At 49.2% G+C, this 15,330-nt stretch overlaps 1 protein-coding gene across 1 annotated transcript in view; it reads right to left on the bottom strand.

Moving 5' to 3' along the window:
* The window catches only part of EGLN1 (egl-9 family hypoxia inducible factor 1), a 33,773-nt gene extending 20,940 nt beyond the window's left edge, over positions 1 to 12,833 (bottom strand). The window contains exon 1 of the mRNA XM_032184708.1: positions 11,874 to 12,833. Coding sequence (XP_032040599.1) covers positions 11,874 to 12,833 — 960 coding nt within the window. The remainder of the gene's footprint in view (positions 1 to 11,873) is intronic.
* Positions 12,834 to 15,330: the final 2,497 nt, after the last annotated feature.

Here is a 15,330-nt window from a genome sequence, read left to right as displayed (position 1 = left end):
GCATTTATTTCCCAGGTTTGCAAGGCTCCCTTATAAAATTATAGCTCTAGATGGGTAAAAAATAACAATAAAACCATCTTAACTCATTAATACCAACATAACTTACAATGCAATTTGGGCCTAGCCTTTGGCTCATGAGAAATTACCGCTCCTGTTTTCTGTTTTCTCCGAGGAAAATGACAAAGTCAGGACTCCAGTCTAGGAACTCCTGTGTTGTTCTTGAGCCGGTGCCAAGTGTTAGGAGGCCTCAGGGAGTCACTACTTGTCATTTTCCCCAAGCTATAATGGAGATTTACTCAAGGCATTAGCTTTAATGCAAAAATTAGAAAATTTTAGTTATAAAGCACTTTAAGTATGGCCCTTAGTCCCAAGGCATTCCAAAATCCTGGAACAGGCAAATGCAAATAGCAATAAAACAGTAAATTTCAGTAGCAATTTCATCACAGCAAACTAACCTCCATTAAGTGAAAAAAAATGACAGCTGCCACCAGGATCCCTAAGGGGGCTGAACTGTTCACATGACCTGGGAAGAGGGGGGCGAGTGGCGGGCTGACAGTGTTCACATGCAATACAGAAAAGAAAATACATTGCAGAGTCCTTTCTACCACCGACTGCAGAAAGGTGCACAGAACAGAACGACACCAAGCCCCAGGATGACAAAATGGCAGGTAACATTCAGTAAAGAGTAAGTGCAAGTCAATGCCCCCAAAAGGGAAAAAAAAAAAAAAAAAAAAAAGCCTTATACGCAGTGTTATCTTGTAAGCTGGATACTATCACTTTAGAAAAAAATGTAGTGAATATGGGCAGAATATAACCTCAGCACAGTGGCAGAGGCAACTAGTGTCACAAAACAGAATACATTATTATGCTACTATGCAAATTCATGCTTTATTTGTACATTAACAATGCAATCCTGGTTGCCTTACCTTAAGGGGGGATTAGCAGAACCAAAAAAGCTGCATAAAAGAGCAATAGCAACATTCAGACTGCACGAAGCAGTACCCAAGTGAAGAAATCCTAAAAAGAATCCTACAGTTCTTCGGTTTAGGAGGGAAAAAGTGTCAGCTGAAAAATGCATGGAAGCAAGTGTCAGACTTCTTAAAACCATGAAAGACAAAACGACTGGGAAACGAGTTCTCACAATAAAGAATCTCTAGGACATGGAAATCATCAGGCTGTAGGCTTTAAACAAAAGGAAGTTCCTTCCCCATCTAATCAAACGGTGGGACTCATTGTTACAGGATGTCGCAGAGGCCAAAAGTACAAATGGCTCTTAAAACAAGATTACATAAATTTAGAGCAAGTATGTCCATCCATCTGTGCGCACTAAGAGCAGTGGTCCAGATGCAACCTCTGGCTCGGAGAGTTCCTGAATTGCTGGAAACTGGACATATATAGGAGCATCGTTTTGTCAGTGTTTTGAAGCTTTATCTACACACTGATTACTGATTAATTACAATAAATGCATAATGGTACGATGAGCTCACATACTTATGTGGAAAGGAGACATCTGATAAGGAAGAACACGAGAAGGCACTAGAACCTGAAACGAGATTACTCAGCCCATGAGAGGGGGTTAGATCTGAGCAGAAGGGACTGCCAGCATCTGAACGCTAACAACGGCTGTTTTTAACCACTTCACAGGAAATTTTGTAGCTTCAACCTACAGCTCAGGGACGGTCTAGCATCGACTGCATATAAACAGTTCCTTCAGATGAGCACAACTCCATCTGGCTTCAATTTACGGATAGAGATAGGACACGGATGGTCAAGTGGCACCTCACAAGAGGCACGCAGCCCTTATCTCCCCGATGCAGTCCTTGTGGAGGACAGCTGGCAGGGTGTCTGCGACTGCTGAACACCCAGCAGAGCCCAGGAACTGAGCACAGCCTCGTCCTCTGCACCCGGGCCGGGCAGCCCCGCTCTCGGCGCCTGCTCCTTCTCCACCCGTTCACCAGGCAGGGGCTCCATCCTGGCTGCCCTGGGCCTTGAGGGGATCACGGGCGGCAGCAGCATGCGTGGGGAATACAGGAGGCCAAAAAATGGCTAGAAGTTACAAGGGGGAAGAGTGAAGGACTGTAGCTTACAGTGGCTATGAAGCAGTGTTAACACAGAGAAAACCACGAAGAAGCAGCAGCAGAGGCTACAGCACAAGTGACCACCTCCATAACTAAAAGGATCCAAGGCAGGAATATTTCAGACTGATACACTACTTGGACATCCAGCAATGTTTCTTTAAGAAGCAAATGACAGCAGGAAGGCAGGCTCCTGGACACTTCACTCCAGCAGAGGTGGCCTGGTTCAGCCCCTGCTTGGAAAGCCACTGGGGCAGGTCGTCCTGGGTTTTGAAGACCTCCAAGGAGGCAGACTCCACAACCTCTCTGGAGCCCATCTCTCTGTTGGATCACCCTCCCATCAAATAAGTTTCTTGTATACAACCATAATTTCCTGCATGTCAGCGTGTGCCCTTTTCCTCTTGCCCTGTCACTGGGTGCAACTGAGAAAAGCCGGGCTCCATCTTCTGTACTGGCCACCTCAGGTACCTATACGTACTGATTTGGTCCCCCCAAGACTTCTTTTCACCCCAACTCTCTCAGCCTTTCTCCATATGACCTGAAACAGTGACTCCACTATCACAAAAGTACTTTTGACTGGATGATGCCCACTAAAGGAGTCACTAACAAGGTTAAGCCCCAAAGAGGCACGATTAGCTGACATCAATTCTGCGGGGCATCGTATCATATCACATGCCTGCTGAAACTGAACCAGTTTGAGATGCCCTTATCAACCGGCCGCAGTTTCCTTTCTCACAGTGGCAAGGCTGCGTGCCAGCTGCTCGAACAACAATGCAGCAACCAGCAGCAACCAGGAGGGCCTGACGCCTTCAGCTGAGCGCCGACCGAGCGCCCCTCACACACGGCAGAAGCTGTTCGCACAGGCTGGAGCCCACGGCAAAAGTTTGCTGAGCAGATGTCTGAACAGGACAGAAAGCAGCAACAGGAAAAGTACCTTATTAGTCAACTAAAAACTGCTCTGAAATCCTTTCGTGTGCTACATCACTTTTTCTCTTCCACAGTGTACAGCTGCAGAGAACTTTAATATATGAGGATTTCTGCCTCAGACTGGGTATGGACCAAGTTTTTGATCTACAGCAATTTAAAGTCCACATTGTCATACCACTCAGGTTATTCTATTATTATATTTTTTTGGTTTAATTTGATCAGTAACTTCAGGACGATTCTAGCTACCTATCTGCTGCTTTCTGGATGATGTAAGCACAAAGATAACAGACCCTAGCACACCAAAAGGTCAGCAAGTCACAGGAAGAGTATGCCCAACACAGAAGCCTCCATCCTGACACTTCACCAAGACTTTGGGGCTACCAACAAAATGATGTGAATTGACCATACAAACTCTTCCTGTAAAGAAATTTTAAATATATTCATATAAGAAGAAAAGCAAACAAACAACAAGAACAACCACAACAACATTAAAAAAAAAAAACACAAACCTTCCGCTGGTCCATTGCATCTTAAAACCTCATACAGTCGTCTGACAATCATATCACCAATTCCTCCACCCTATTACAACCAAAACAGAGACCAGCTTCCTGAACCCTCTCAGTGCATTCACCTTTGTATTCTTTCCAACATGACGCCTGGTTTTGCTGCAACAAGGCAAGGCAGTTCCAGGTTCACACAGTGCACTGGGGCCTCACGGCACCATCTCCTCAAAATCTAAGTCATCTGTAGAGTTCAGAAGGTCCTCGTGGTCAAACTATGTGCTCCAAGCTGGCCTAACACTAAATTAATGTGTAAAATTAATCCTTGGGTAGAAAATTATCTTTTTTTTTTTGGAAGACCCCATTAATTACCTGACAGGTATGGCGTTTGCGTATGTGTTAGGGCGCTGTGCACACAGCACATCCATCACTGCCCTGCATTCACACACAATGACCATACAGACAGGCAGGCACTCGCATTCCTACCCAATTCCTATTTATAACATTATACACGAACAAAAATACTCTTGAGTAATTTCAAGTTAAATACCAAAGAACAAGAAAGTCTTCAAGTGCAAGCAGCTGTTACGTGCATGAAAGCATTGCTCTATTTTTGACAGATGCTGTTCTGGAACAGCGAGTGAATTAGCTTTCAACCTGACGCTTATGACTGCAGCTTACCAACCAGCTCTGGCACAAGCCTGCACTGAAAATGTGCTTGATCAGCCATGGCTAACCAGTAATCTCTGGAAACAGTTTACAAGGACTTAAAGAGCACCAACTGACTTTTGAAAAAGGCCACATAGATCAGCACTGGTATTTCTTACACCCTTCAGAAGGAAGAAGTCACGAGTTTGAAAGACAAAAAGGATATCATAAATAATGCTTACTGCATTTAGTAGTGGCTGGGAAGTCAAACAACCCCACTGCTCTGTTCACTAAAAATACTGCTTTCATTCTCTGATTTCATTAATGCAGTGTGAAAAAACATGCCAGTGGTTAAAAAAATTAGATTAATAAATTCAAAATAAACTTATAAAAAAAAAACAACAGGCAAAAAACACACCAAAAAATCACTTTCACAGTCCTTAGATTGTCTGCAGTCACTCCCTTACTGTACAAGAACAAAATACAGTGGTACAAGAGAAAGGCACCCCCCCAGCATCCCACTGAAGAACTAACTAACCAACCCACTCCGACAATCCAAAAACCAGTTTTGAAACAAAAAATAAAACCTGATTTGTAATAGAGCTCTTCAAGTAGCTTAAGGGAAAAGAAATGATCTAGTTTCTGGGTGAGCAAGAAGCCGATTGCTCTGTACAGCTTACCTGTTTGCCTTTATCAAACAAGTTCCTTTCTAGTGCTGCAGAAAAGCCTTCCTCTCAGCTGTAAGGTTAACTGTAGCTTCATCGGCAGATACAAGTACGTACATATATACATGCTGACACTCAGTAGAGGGCAACAAGTAGCAAATTCCAGCAGCAACTAGGCTGATTAAACCAAAAGCTGTCAGAGATTAACTGCAAAACACCGCAGTTTAATCACAAGCCTCACGAATGCAGGTAACCACCATGAAAGAGAATAATATGCTGTTGATTTATTTGCAGGAAACAGCTGGCGAACTATTCAGAAATTAAGCGTGAGCTGGAAAATGGAAAAACATCTCCCAGACACGCAGTCAAGGTCACAGACGCAACTGACCAAGCAGTTTGAGGAGAGCTGCACTCGGCCGGCCCCGCGGCTTGGCAGGACACGACTTTCAAAGAATTCCAGCCCCGGAGGCCGCTGGCAAGGGAAGGCAGCTCTTCCTCTCGAGCTGCAGAGCTGAGATGGAGAGCAGCCCGCTTGATTTTGGGGTGGAACTGCACCGAGCTCCTTGTGGCTAGGACGGGCAGCAAGGCACATCAAAGTAGCAGCGCTGTCAGAAAACAGTGATGCCGCTGAGAGGAACAAATGCTGTGCACAGAAAGCACCGATGTGCCCAAACCTCAAGGCTACAGGTGCTCTGAAACAGCAACAACTCGAAATCGAACTGCAGCTGCACGGCCCCAGGCAGCTGCTGATGGAAGCAGGGTGCTCACAGCACAGGGGATGCCAGCCCAGCTCCGTCCCGAAACAGGGAAACCAGGACCTTCCTCGGTGCTAATAAAACTCCAGGATAAAGGAGAGGGGCAAACGCTGAGCACAAGGAGCATGGCTAGCAGGTTGGCTGGCTTGGAAGCTTTGCGTGTGTGTGTTTGTGTGTGGCAGAGATGGGGGGGATCACGTGGAGAAAATACGTTTCCTTCTGCAGGTTCCATGGGGTAGGCCAGCAGAGCTGCTGCATAAAACTGTCACAAGGAAGATGCTGGAGGACAGAACAACACGTCTCTGCTGGCAAAAACAGCCTCACGCTGAGCACGGGAGAACAAAGAGAAGAAAGCTTAAGAAAGAAAAAAAAATACATAGCAAACAAAGATCTCTTAACTGTTATTCAAATCTTCACAAACAAATTTTGGGATAATCAGTCCCTAAGTGTTAAACTAAGGCTGTAGTTTGGCAAATCCTTTAAGCTGGCATAAATTTGCATTGCCGCTGAAAGAAAGTCTCACCATCTGCTAGTCCCCCATGCCAGCACAAACATCCGAGCTCTGAACCAGGAGCACTTCTTTTGCCAGTTCACTTTTTCAGATGGATCGGTTCCCCAAACCAGTTCACAGGCTGGCCATGTAAATACTTGTACTGGCAAAGAAGCGGGACTACTTCTCCGGCAGCACCAGCCTGAATTATTCCCTGGGCTACAGCCTAAATCATGTCGATCCCGAAACGCTGAGAGGAGTCCCAGGTAGCACTCCCCACCCTCAGACACATTGTATTTGTGCCACGCTTCACAGTTACAATCACCAAAGTGAAGTATGGGAACTTCCCAGAGCCTCAGAAATGCCCATCTTTTAATTTTCACCAGCCATAAACAAGCATCTTTTCTGGATACTCTATGCTCCTCAGTCAGAACACCATTTGTGTTTAGAAATAACAGGCTGCTGCTGATCATTTGCTCACGTTGGGCCCCAGAACACTGGTACATGACTGGAAAACGAAACTGGACTCAGCTCAGAGCTCTACCCCAGCAGGAATGTAAGATCTGTGGGCTGCCCTGAGTATCCGTGAGTCACCACACAATCCTTTGCTGAAGAGCACATGCGTCTAGAAGAAAATGCCACTGCCAACAAAAACACCGTCAGGAAAAATCCTTAAGCGTAACTACCTGTAAAACTCTATCTGGTTCGAGCAATTCAAGCAAATACTGAGAGATGAGACTGAGAGCTAGCTGCTCTTTCCTGCAACTCAGGGACAAACTCTAGCCAAGGCAAGCATGCACGATGAACCAGTTACATCAGCAAGTTGTAGTGCTCCTGCACTGAATTTATTTCTGGGTACGGAGCGATCTCTACAAATGGGCATGCCATAGGCAAACAGAGGGGAAGGGAAGCTCCTCTGCTCCACAGCTGCTCCTCAGCCTGAATCCCAGCTGAAGCTCTAGGCTTCCCCAGGGCTCACACAAGCAGCATCCGAGCCCCGTGCCCATCTCTGCCCTTACTCCACGCTGTCAGCACTTTTCGGTACCAGCATGGTTGCAGAGCCCTCAATCTCCACTTCTTTGCCTGTCACCTTACTACTGCACAGATACTCACAGAACACAGATACTGCAGAACAAGATCTAGTGGAAAGAACATCCAGAAGTCCTGCTCAGGTTTCCTGTACACTGTTTTAAACAGCATCTGCAGAACTCAGAGCTGTGCCTCCTGGTGCCTATTCAGTGCTTCATCAGCTGCTGGCAGCTTCAGCTGTACCAGCTCATTACCTCTTCCTGGTTAAATTTCTACATCCTTGGCAACATTAAGCCAGCACGTCTGTAGGAAAGCTGCTACACAAGTGTCCAGAGCACAGACCCTCTTCTCTATGGTTTCTAGAAAAGCTGACTGCTGGATGTGAGAAATCCTTACGCTGTTAGAGGATTATTTTCTAAAGGAGCATTACTAACTCTGAAAGAAGCTAATTTAACAGGACACAGTCAGATCAGTCCAAATCCACAGCACTCCGGGTCTTCAGAAAACTCCAGGACACGCTAGTATGCGGCATCACATTGAAAATTTATTAGTACCCAGGAAATCACATGCAGCAGTTAAGGTAGTTATAACCAGGTCAGTTTATTTTGAGATCAGAGGAGAGGAGAGAATAAGAGAGAAGCAGTTGGGTAATTCAACCATTTCAAGAAAAAGCACGGGTGCAGGTTTGCACCACATGCAGCCTGTAGAGCAAATTTTTAAGCCACCGGTGGCTGAGAAGCAGTGGGTGCCACTGGCCTACGGGTAGAGACAGGAGAGCATTAAAATCGAGCCCTCTGAGTTGCAGCTCTTCTGCTGGGTTACAAAGGGGTGGGAATGACACAAAGCCTCCAGGAATGTAACAGAGACTGTCAAACCATCTGTGTGCTCTCTTCTCAATAAAAGGCACGGGGTAGGGTTAGGAGACGTGGTGTTGGGAGGAGCTGAAGCACGAACAGTAGATGGATCAGATGCCTGCTTATACGGTGATTATTGGGTCCCTGTCTGTGGGTACGATCTCCCTATATTACTGCAGCACCAGTAAAGGAAGCAAGCTTCTGATTTATAAAAGGCTTGAAGTTTTAGATAATAAGCAGAGTTCACACGAGAGAAGACAGACACGTAACAAAAAACAACAACAACAAAAAAAAACACATAAAATAATGAAGCTTCCTCCCTCCTCAGCCTCTGCTTGGGACGGAGGAAAAACCTTCTCACCTGGGAGAGATTCAGGAGTAGTTCACTCCCTGACTCTGGTGAGCAGGTTTCTATCTCCAGTGGCTATCTAGGACAGGACAGGCAGGAAACAGAACTATGTGCACGTACGAGTGCGATAACTGATAAGAGAAAGGAAAGAGAGAGTTAACATTTTGGGAGAAGATGGAAGAAGTAAAACCAGTAATAACAGGAAGTGGGAGAAAGACAGTGCAGCTCATGTATGCTGCTCCGTGCCATGTGCTGCTAGGGGAAAAAAAAAGCCGCACAATCTGGAAAGAAAGAGAACAGCAGAACAAAAGCAAGGAATGTAGTAAATCAGGCCTCCTGAGATGAGCAAATAGTTAGCCATTGTGTTATATCTGCGACTGCACTGTATACTCATGCCAAAAGTAGTTCATACCTATTGCTATGCAGATACCTTTCAGCCTGGAGAGTAATCTGCTGATGGTCTGGTCTAGGCTGAGCCACATCCCTTGAAGCAGACCAATTTCGGGTAGCCCAGTTAGTCCAGAGAAAATCCCTAACAAGATGTTTGCAAATGTATAATTTCAGATTTCTCACACTTAACCTTTCTTGGTGTCCTCTACCTTAAGGACTAGCACTGGAGAACGTGGATCAGTTTAAAATAAAATAAACGTCATTGAAACAAGTAGCTTTTCCCCCCACGGACGGTTTTACAGGCTGAGAGTGGAGGGTGTGGACTAAGAGCCGCTTCTTTTCCCCTTTCATATACAACATACCTAGAATCAGTATAAGCAATGGCAAGTTCAAGGCCCTAACGCTCACAGGTACAGAAGCCGAGCCTTAGCTAAAGGTGCAATTATAACCTACATATCATCTCTTGCACTTTATCCACAGCTATTTTCCCCCACAGTCAAAAACAACCCATGATCAACAGCGTCATTAAAACCTTCGGCCAACAATCCATCCATTCCTGTGAAAGTGCCCAGCTGCCAGCTGAAGCTCGGAGAACAGAACTCTTCACAGGTTTATTTAGTTAACAGAAATGCTTTTGAATGCTCAGTCCAGAAAGAGGCTAGGAATTTCAGCGCACTGTGGCGTGGATGTATTTCTGATTCATTCCCTCTGATAGGGTATGCTTGTTCACAGAGCTCAAACTAGGTCTGGTAAAGGCTGAAGATTCACTCTTGTGACTCCTAGGACATAATGCCAACCCTTGCACAACACCCAAAAACAAAGCTAGTTTTCCAAGACACTGCAGTGAACACAAAAAAAGTATTTTAAAAAGCAGGCTGCAAGCGTGTTTTGTTTTTGCTTGTTTTACATACAAAAGTCTAATAAAATAATTACAAAAAAAAAAGTTACACTTAAAAAAAAATGCATGTCCCCAACTGCACGAGGCACCCAACCACAGAGGGCTTGCACCATGCCGCCCCCAAACCCCTACTGCCCTAACTCCAGCCTTTGGAGACAGCAGGGGGGCCCCAGGGGCTAGATTTCTGCTGGTTTGGGTGCTCGTGAATTACCAGTCTCACCAGTGACACTGCCAACTGGCTTATTTAGTGCCCTCAGTGAAACAGTACGCTAAGTTCTCCACGCACCAGCTCAGTGAACCACAGGGTTATTGCAATATTTACGTGCAGGAGCAGTAAATTATTGGGTAGAGCTTAGTCAGTGCGTGCTACGTTTCTGTCCATTTTGGTCCTATCACTTGAAGTAACACCAGTAAGAATAAAGATTACACATGGACCACTCATTTTTAAAAAAAAATGTTGCTGTGAGCGGCAAAATCCCACATATTCATAAAAATTTAGAAATGGGCTGTCTTTGGCTAAATGAACCGAGCAGCTCACCATGCAAAGCGCACCAACGGAAAAGGTCCAGAGTAACCTGTTGTGGCTATTACAGCATCTCCACGGTGTACTCCTCTGTACTGCCAAGAATAACACCCACGTACACTGCAGCTCCTGCAGGAACGCAATCAAACCCAGATCCAGAAAAAGCAGGAGTGAGGTGAGAAGCAAAGACAAAAAATTGACTTCATGTAACCCACAGGTGTCTCCACTTTCACTCCGCTTCCTCCAGCCCCCTACAGAGGGCCAGGAGCTCTGAAGGGACACGTGGAAGAAGTTTGGGCTGACAGACTGCTGCCCCCTGCCACAGCCCTTGGCCTAAACGTGCAGTGACAGCAAGGGCAGAGGGAAGGCACAGCAGAAGGAGAGAAGGTGAAGGCCACCACATTGCTGCTGTCCTTGCGGACTTGATGAACCAACGCTGACAAACCCAGCAGCATGCTACAAGCTCTGGCTTTGCTGGGAGAAGATCAAGGGAACAAGAGAAGACAAAGTGAAGCATTTCTGTACCGCTGAGCAAAGGACTGCACCTGTTCTGATCCCTGAAATACATGGGAATTTCAGCAGTGTCCGAAAGCCAAGCAGTGCTAAACAACCTTCATCACTTTACTGTCACTCCAGAAAAACGTAGAGCTGTCTGTACGGAGGGATTCATCCCCGTCCACAGACATTCTTTGACAATTAGCAAAAGCATCAGTCACCACTGAGAAAGGCAAGATGCAGCAGCTCAGGAATCACACGCGTGATCCGGCATTACAATGCCAAAAGCCCTTTTGTAAAGCCCTGGCACGTATCATTTACAGAAGCATACCGCTGCAGATGGAAACAGAAGCTGTATTCCTCTTTCCTGCACAAAACTGAAACCCAGTAAAGCCACAGATATTTTTAGAGCGCAAGTTTCAAGCGCTGGGGCCTTAAAGAGATTTAGAGCCGTCTGCAAGATAAATTGGCTTAAAAAAAATCCAAGCTAACGGGGGTGTGGGGGGGAAATCCAGACCACGTCCCTGCTGAGAGCTTTAGCACAGTACCGGTTCAACCAGAGGTACACAAAGCCCTCATTTCAAAAAGGAAAAAAAAAAAAAAAAAAAAAAAAGCACAAGAAAGAGGAAATTCCCACCCACTTTCTGTATCGGAGGAGCTGGGATTTAGCGCACCCGGCACAAACCCGGGGCTGTTCCTTCTCTCCTCCCTGCCAGGCTCCCCAGCAGCTGAGGTCCTGCAGCTGCAGCAACAACAGCCTGTCTGTGGCTGGCCCCGGCGCTGGGACGCTGCTGGGCAGCTCACTGCCTCCCTTATGCTGCACCGGGGGCAGCAGCAAAGCATGCAGGGCTTCCTTCTCCCCCCCCCCCCCCCTCCCTTCCCCGTCCCCTTTTTTAAAAAGTGAAAAGCTCCTGATGAATATTCATCGCCCGGCCTTTCTACCCGGGGTGTGAATTTCATTTTCAAGGGCTCGGGGAGAATTGCAAATCAGCCCGGCACAATGGGCGAGCTTGACTGGCTTTCTCCGGCCTCAAGACACGGCGACAGAGAGGAAAAAAAAAAAATGATTTGGGCAGGGAAAAATAAATAAATAAATAAATGAAATGACATGAAAAGCGTGCGAAGATCTTGGGAACAGCCAGCACGGCTCCAGCGCCGGCTGGGCCGCGTTTTCGGGACTCTGTGGGTTTGCTACTTTGGGGTTTGTGTCATTTGCGTTGTCTTCCTAACCCCAAATTTCAGGGGGAGGCCCCCTGCCCCCCGCGCCCCACTCACTTTCGTCCTGCCGTTGATGTGGTAGTTGCCCAGCTTGCCGTTGCAGTGGCGGATCAGATCGTCCATGCTGTTCATCAGCAGGCGGATGGTCTGGCAGCCCGGCTCCTTGCCCTCCACCCAGGTGATCTTGTCGCCGCGGATGTCCTTGGACGAGTCGCTCTTCTGGCTCACCAGCTGCCCGTCGGTGAAGCGGCCGGTGTGGTGCAGCGCCCGCACCTCCTGGGCCACCAGCCCGCCCAGCTCCTTGCCCAGGAAGTCGTCCACCACGCAGATGCCGTGCTTGTTCATGCAGGGCACGATGTACTCCAGCGCCAGCCGCTGCGGCACCAGCGACTTGGTCTGCCCGTTGGGGCGCAGCGCGGCCCCGCCGGGCCCCGCCTGCCCGCCGCCCGGGCACAGGTTCGACTTGTCCCGGTACAGCAGCACCGCCTCCCCGCACGGCACCACCGACGCCGCCTCCGCCTCCCCCCCGCCGGCAGCGGCAGCGGCAGCGCCGGCCCCGGCGACGTGGTTGTGGCTGAGCGGGGCGGCCTCGCCGGGAGCCTCGCTGCTGGGGGCCGCCGCCGCCGCCGCTGCCCCCCCCGGCCGGCCGCCGCCCCCCGCGCCGTGAGCCCGCTGCGGCGGGGGGAGCCCCGCGCGGGGCTCGGCGGCGCCCCCTGCTGCTGCTGCTGCCGCTGCTGCCGCTGCTGCTGCTGCCGCCGCCGTGCCCCCGCCGCGGCAGATGAGCTTGTGCTTCTTCCAGTCCTGGCGCTGGTGCTCCTTGCTGCAGTAGAAGGAGCTGCGGCAGCGCCCGCAGCGCAGCAGGTTCTCCATCTTCCCGCACAGCTCGCAGTACTGCCGGTCCCTCTCGCTGCTGCTGCTGCTGCTGCTGCTGCTCCCGCTGCTGCTCTCGCCGCCGCCGCCGCCACCGCCACCACCGCCGCCGCCCTGTCCGGCCCCGCCGCCGCTGTCATTCGCCATGGCGCTGCGCTGCGCTGCTCGGGGTTATGTAAGGAGGCGGGCGGCCGCGGCGCTAAGGCGGGCCCCCGGCCGGCCGCGCGGGGAGGCAGCGCTCACTGCATCATGGCCGCCCGGCGCCGCCGCGGCCCCCGCCGGCCCGCGGCCTCCTTCGGGGCGGCCGAGGCGCGGGGCTGCCGCGGGGGCCCCCCCCCGGCGCCTGCCTCCTCCTCCTCCTCCTCCCTCCCGTGCGGCGCGATCGCCGCTAGCGCCGCCTCATCGCCGGCCGGGCGGGTGGCGCGGTGCGGGGCGGGGGGCGCCGCTCGCTGCCCGCCGGCTGCCGCCTCCTCCTCCTCCTCCTCCTCCTCCTCCTTCTCCTCCCTCCTCCTCCTTCTCCTCCGGCCGCCCGGCGCTGTGTCGGGGCGAGGAGGAGGCGCCACACTCGCAGCCCGCTCCGCACGTACGCCACTTCCAGCCCCACAGCGCCGCCGGCGCGTCAGGCGGGCGGGGTCGCGGCGGGCGGAGCCGGGCAGGGCGGTGGAGGCCGCGCTGAGGGGAGCCCGGCGCTGAGGAGGGGTGATGTAGGGCGGGAGGGGGTTGTCGCGCCTCTCCGCCCCAAAGTGTCCCCGCCTGGTGCCCGCCACGACGCCTCCTGGGCGGCTGGGGTGGCCGTGGTGCCCCTCAGAGGCAGCTGGTGAGCAGCCCAGAAGCGCCCCTTCCATGGGTTTGGCTGGGCTGCGGCTGCTGAGGGAGAGGCGGCAGCTCCCAGGTGGTGCACACCGCCTTTCTGGTCAGAAATCCATCCTAAAATCCAAAAAGAGTCAAAGAAATGAGCCGATATCTAGATTCGGAGGGAGAAAGGTGAGATGAGCCCTCTGGTTGGTAACCCAAGATGAGTGGCTTGGGCTTTCTACCTCTACGTTGCCACAGGCTTTCACGTGATTTTGGCCAATTCAGTTTTCCTTCACCTCTCAAACAGAAATACCAACACTTTCCCTACTCACAGGCTGTCGTGAGGCCTAAGACTGTAATATAGTCCCGTAAGATGGCTACATTCACGCTATCGATATGGCTCGTTCTCACCATCTCTCTATAGAGAACCAGGTTTAACATGAACTGACGTATCAGTAGGCCTTCGAGGGGCGTTGGACACTGCGTGTGCTACGTGAAGGATGTCAAAGCAGAAGCAAAGTGTGCCAAGGCTACAAATGCCTGTGGTACATACACAGAAAAAGGGAAGGAAAAACAGGGTGAATTATGAGGAAGGCAAAAGGAGGACTGAGAGGACAAGGTCGTGTCATGGCCATGAAATCTCCTGAATGCGATCAGCAAGTGCCAAGGCTGAATTGAAAATAAAGAAAAGCTGAGAGAACTGGAAAAGCTGGGAACTGAAAACAGAGTCACAGGTTAGTAATTTCTGTGTTCATGGCTCTTAAAGGGAGGAAAGTGTAATGGTAGAGGCAGAAGGAAGTGGTTTAAAAACACATTTTAAGTCCAGAGCATAAAGGGGACAGATTTTTAATCTAGGCTTAATGGCAGTTGTTCACTGACTACAGCAATGTGAGGTAGGTCAGAAATACGAGGCATTCCTCTAGCGTGCTTTAAGCTGAGATTAATACAGCTGAATTCTTTGGACGTAGAGCATCGTTAAACCAGGCTAAATGAGGAAAGAGTCAAGCCTGTTATTTTCAAAAACTTCAGAAATGCAAACAATGCCAGGGAGAAACTGAAGAGTTAAAGACCTTTTGTGTTTGTTGTGTACTCCTTTGGCAAACATAATGGAGATGAAAGTCACAGGCTCAGAGCCCGGTAGTCCAACCATGAAACAAATAAGAAAAGGACCAAGGTACGAATATGGTATCTGGCTAAAACCAAATGATGGTTATTAATTCGTGGGCAAATTTGACTTAAAAACTCCTTTGTTCTTTCCCTCTTTCCCACATGTCTTTTGGGATGCAATTAAAGGTCTTGGTCTTAATTTTTACGGTTACTAATGTGCTGAACTACTTCAGGCTGTCTTGATGTACTACTGTGTTCCCAGCGTGGTCAACAGAAAAAAAACAAAACAAGATCAACAAAATCCATTTTCAAATACACAAAACATTTGCCATATTTTATGGTTATAGCACTTCACCAGGGGCACAAAACAATTCCATGGAGGTTGTGCTCCAGTGACAAAACTGAAGAAAAGAGCGGTGGTAGGGAAATTCTGAAAACAATGACTATTTATATCACAATTGTGTCTACAACGTGCTAGAAATGTTTTCCAAGCATATAAAGACTCTATTCATTGCCAGAGAGCTTGTTCCTTAAAAGACAGCATAAGGGCAGAGCATGACAGAAAGGAACATACAGTATACAAAGCAAAATGACCAACACGATGGTTGCCAAAACGGAGGGGGAGGGTACTGCCTCCTCTCTTTCCTGTGAGTTGCTCTCCACTGGCTCCGTAGCTTGGCGTTTCCAAGAGAGTTAATTTCTTGTGTGTGCCAGTGGGTGCTGGAAAAGAGCTTGAAGGGTG

The sequence above is a fragment of the Aythya fuligula genome, chromosome 3, assembly GCF_009819795.1.
Source record: "Aythya fuligula isolate bAytFul2 chromosome 3, bAytFul2.pri, whole genome shotgun sequence".
Lineage (NCBI taxonomy): Eukaryota > Metazoa > Chordata > Aves > Anseriformes > Anatidae > Aythya > Aythya fuligula.
This window is presented reverse-complemented; position numbering and strand designations above follow the sequence as displayed.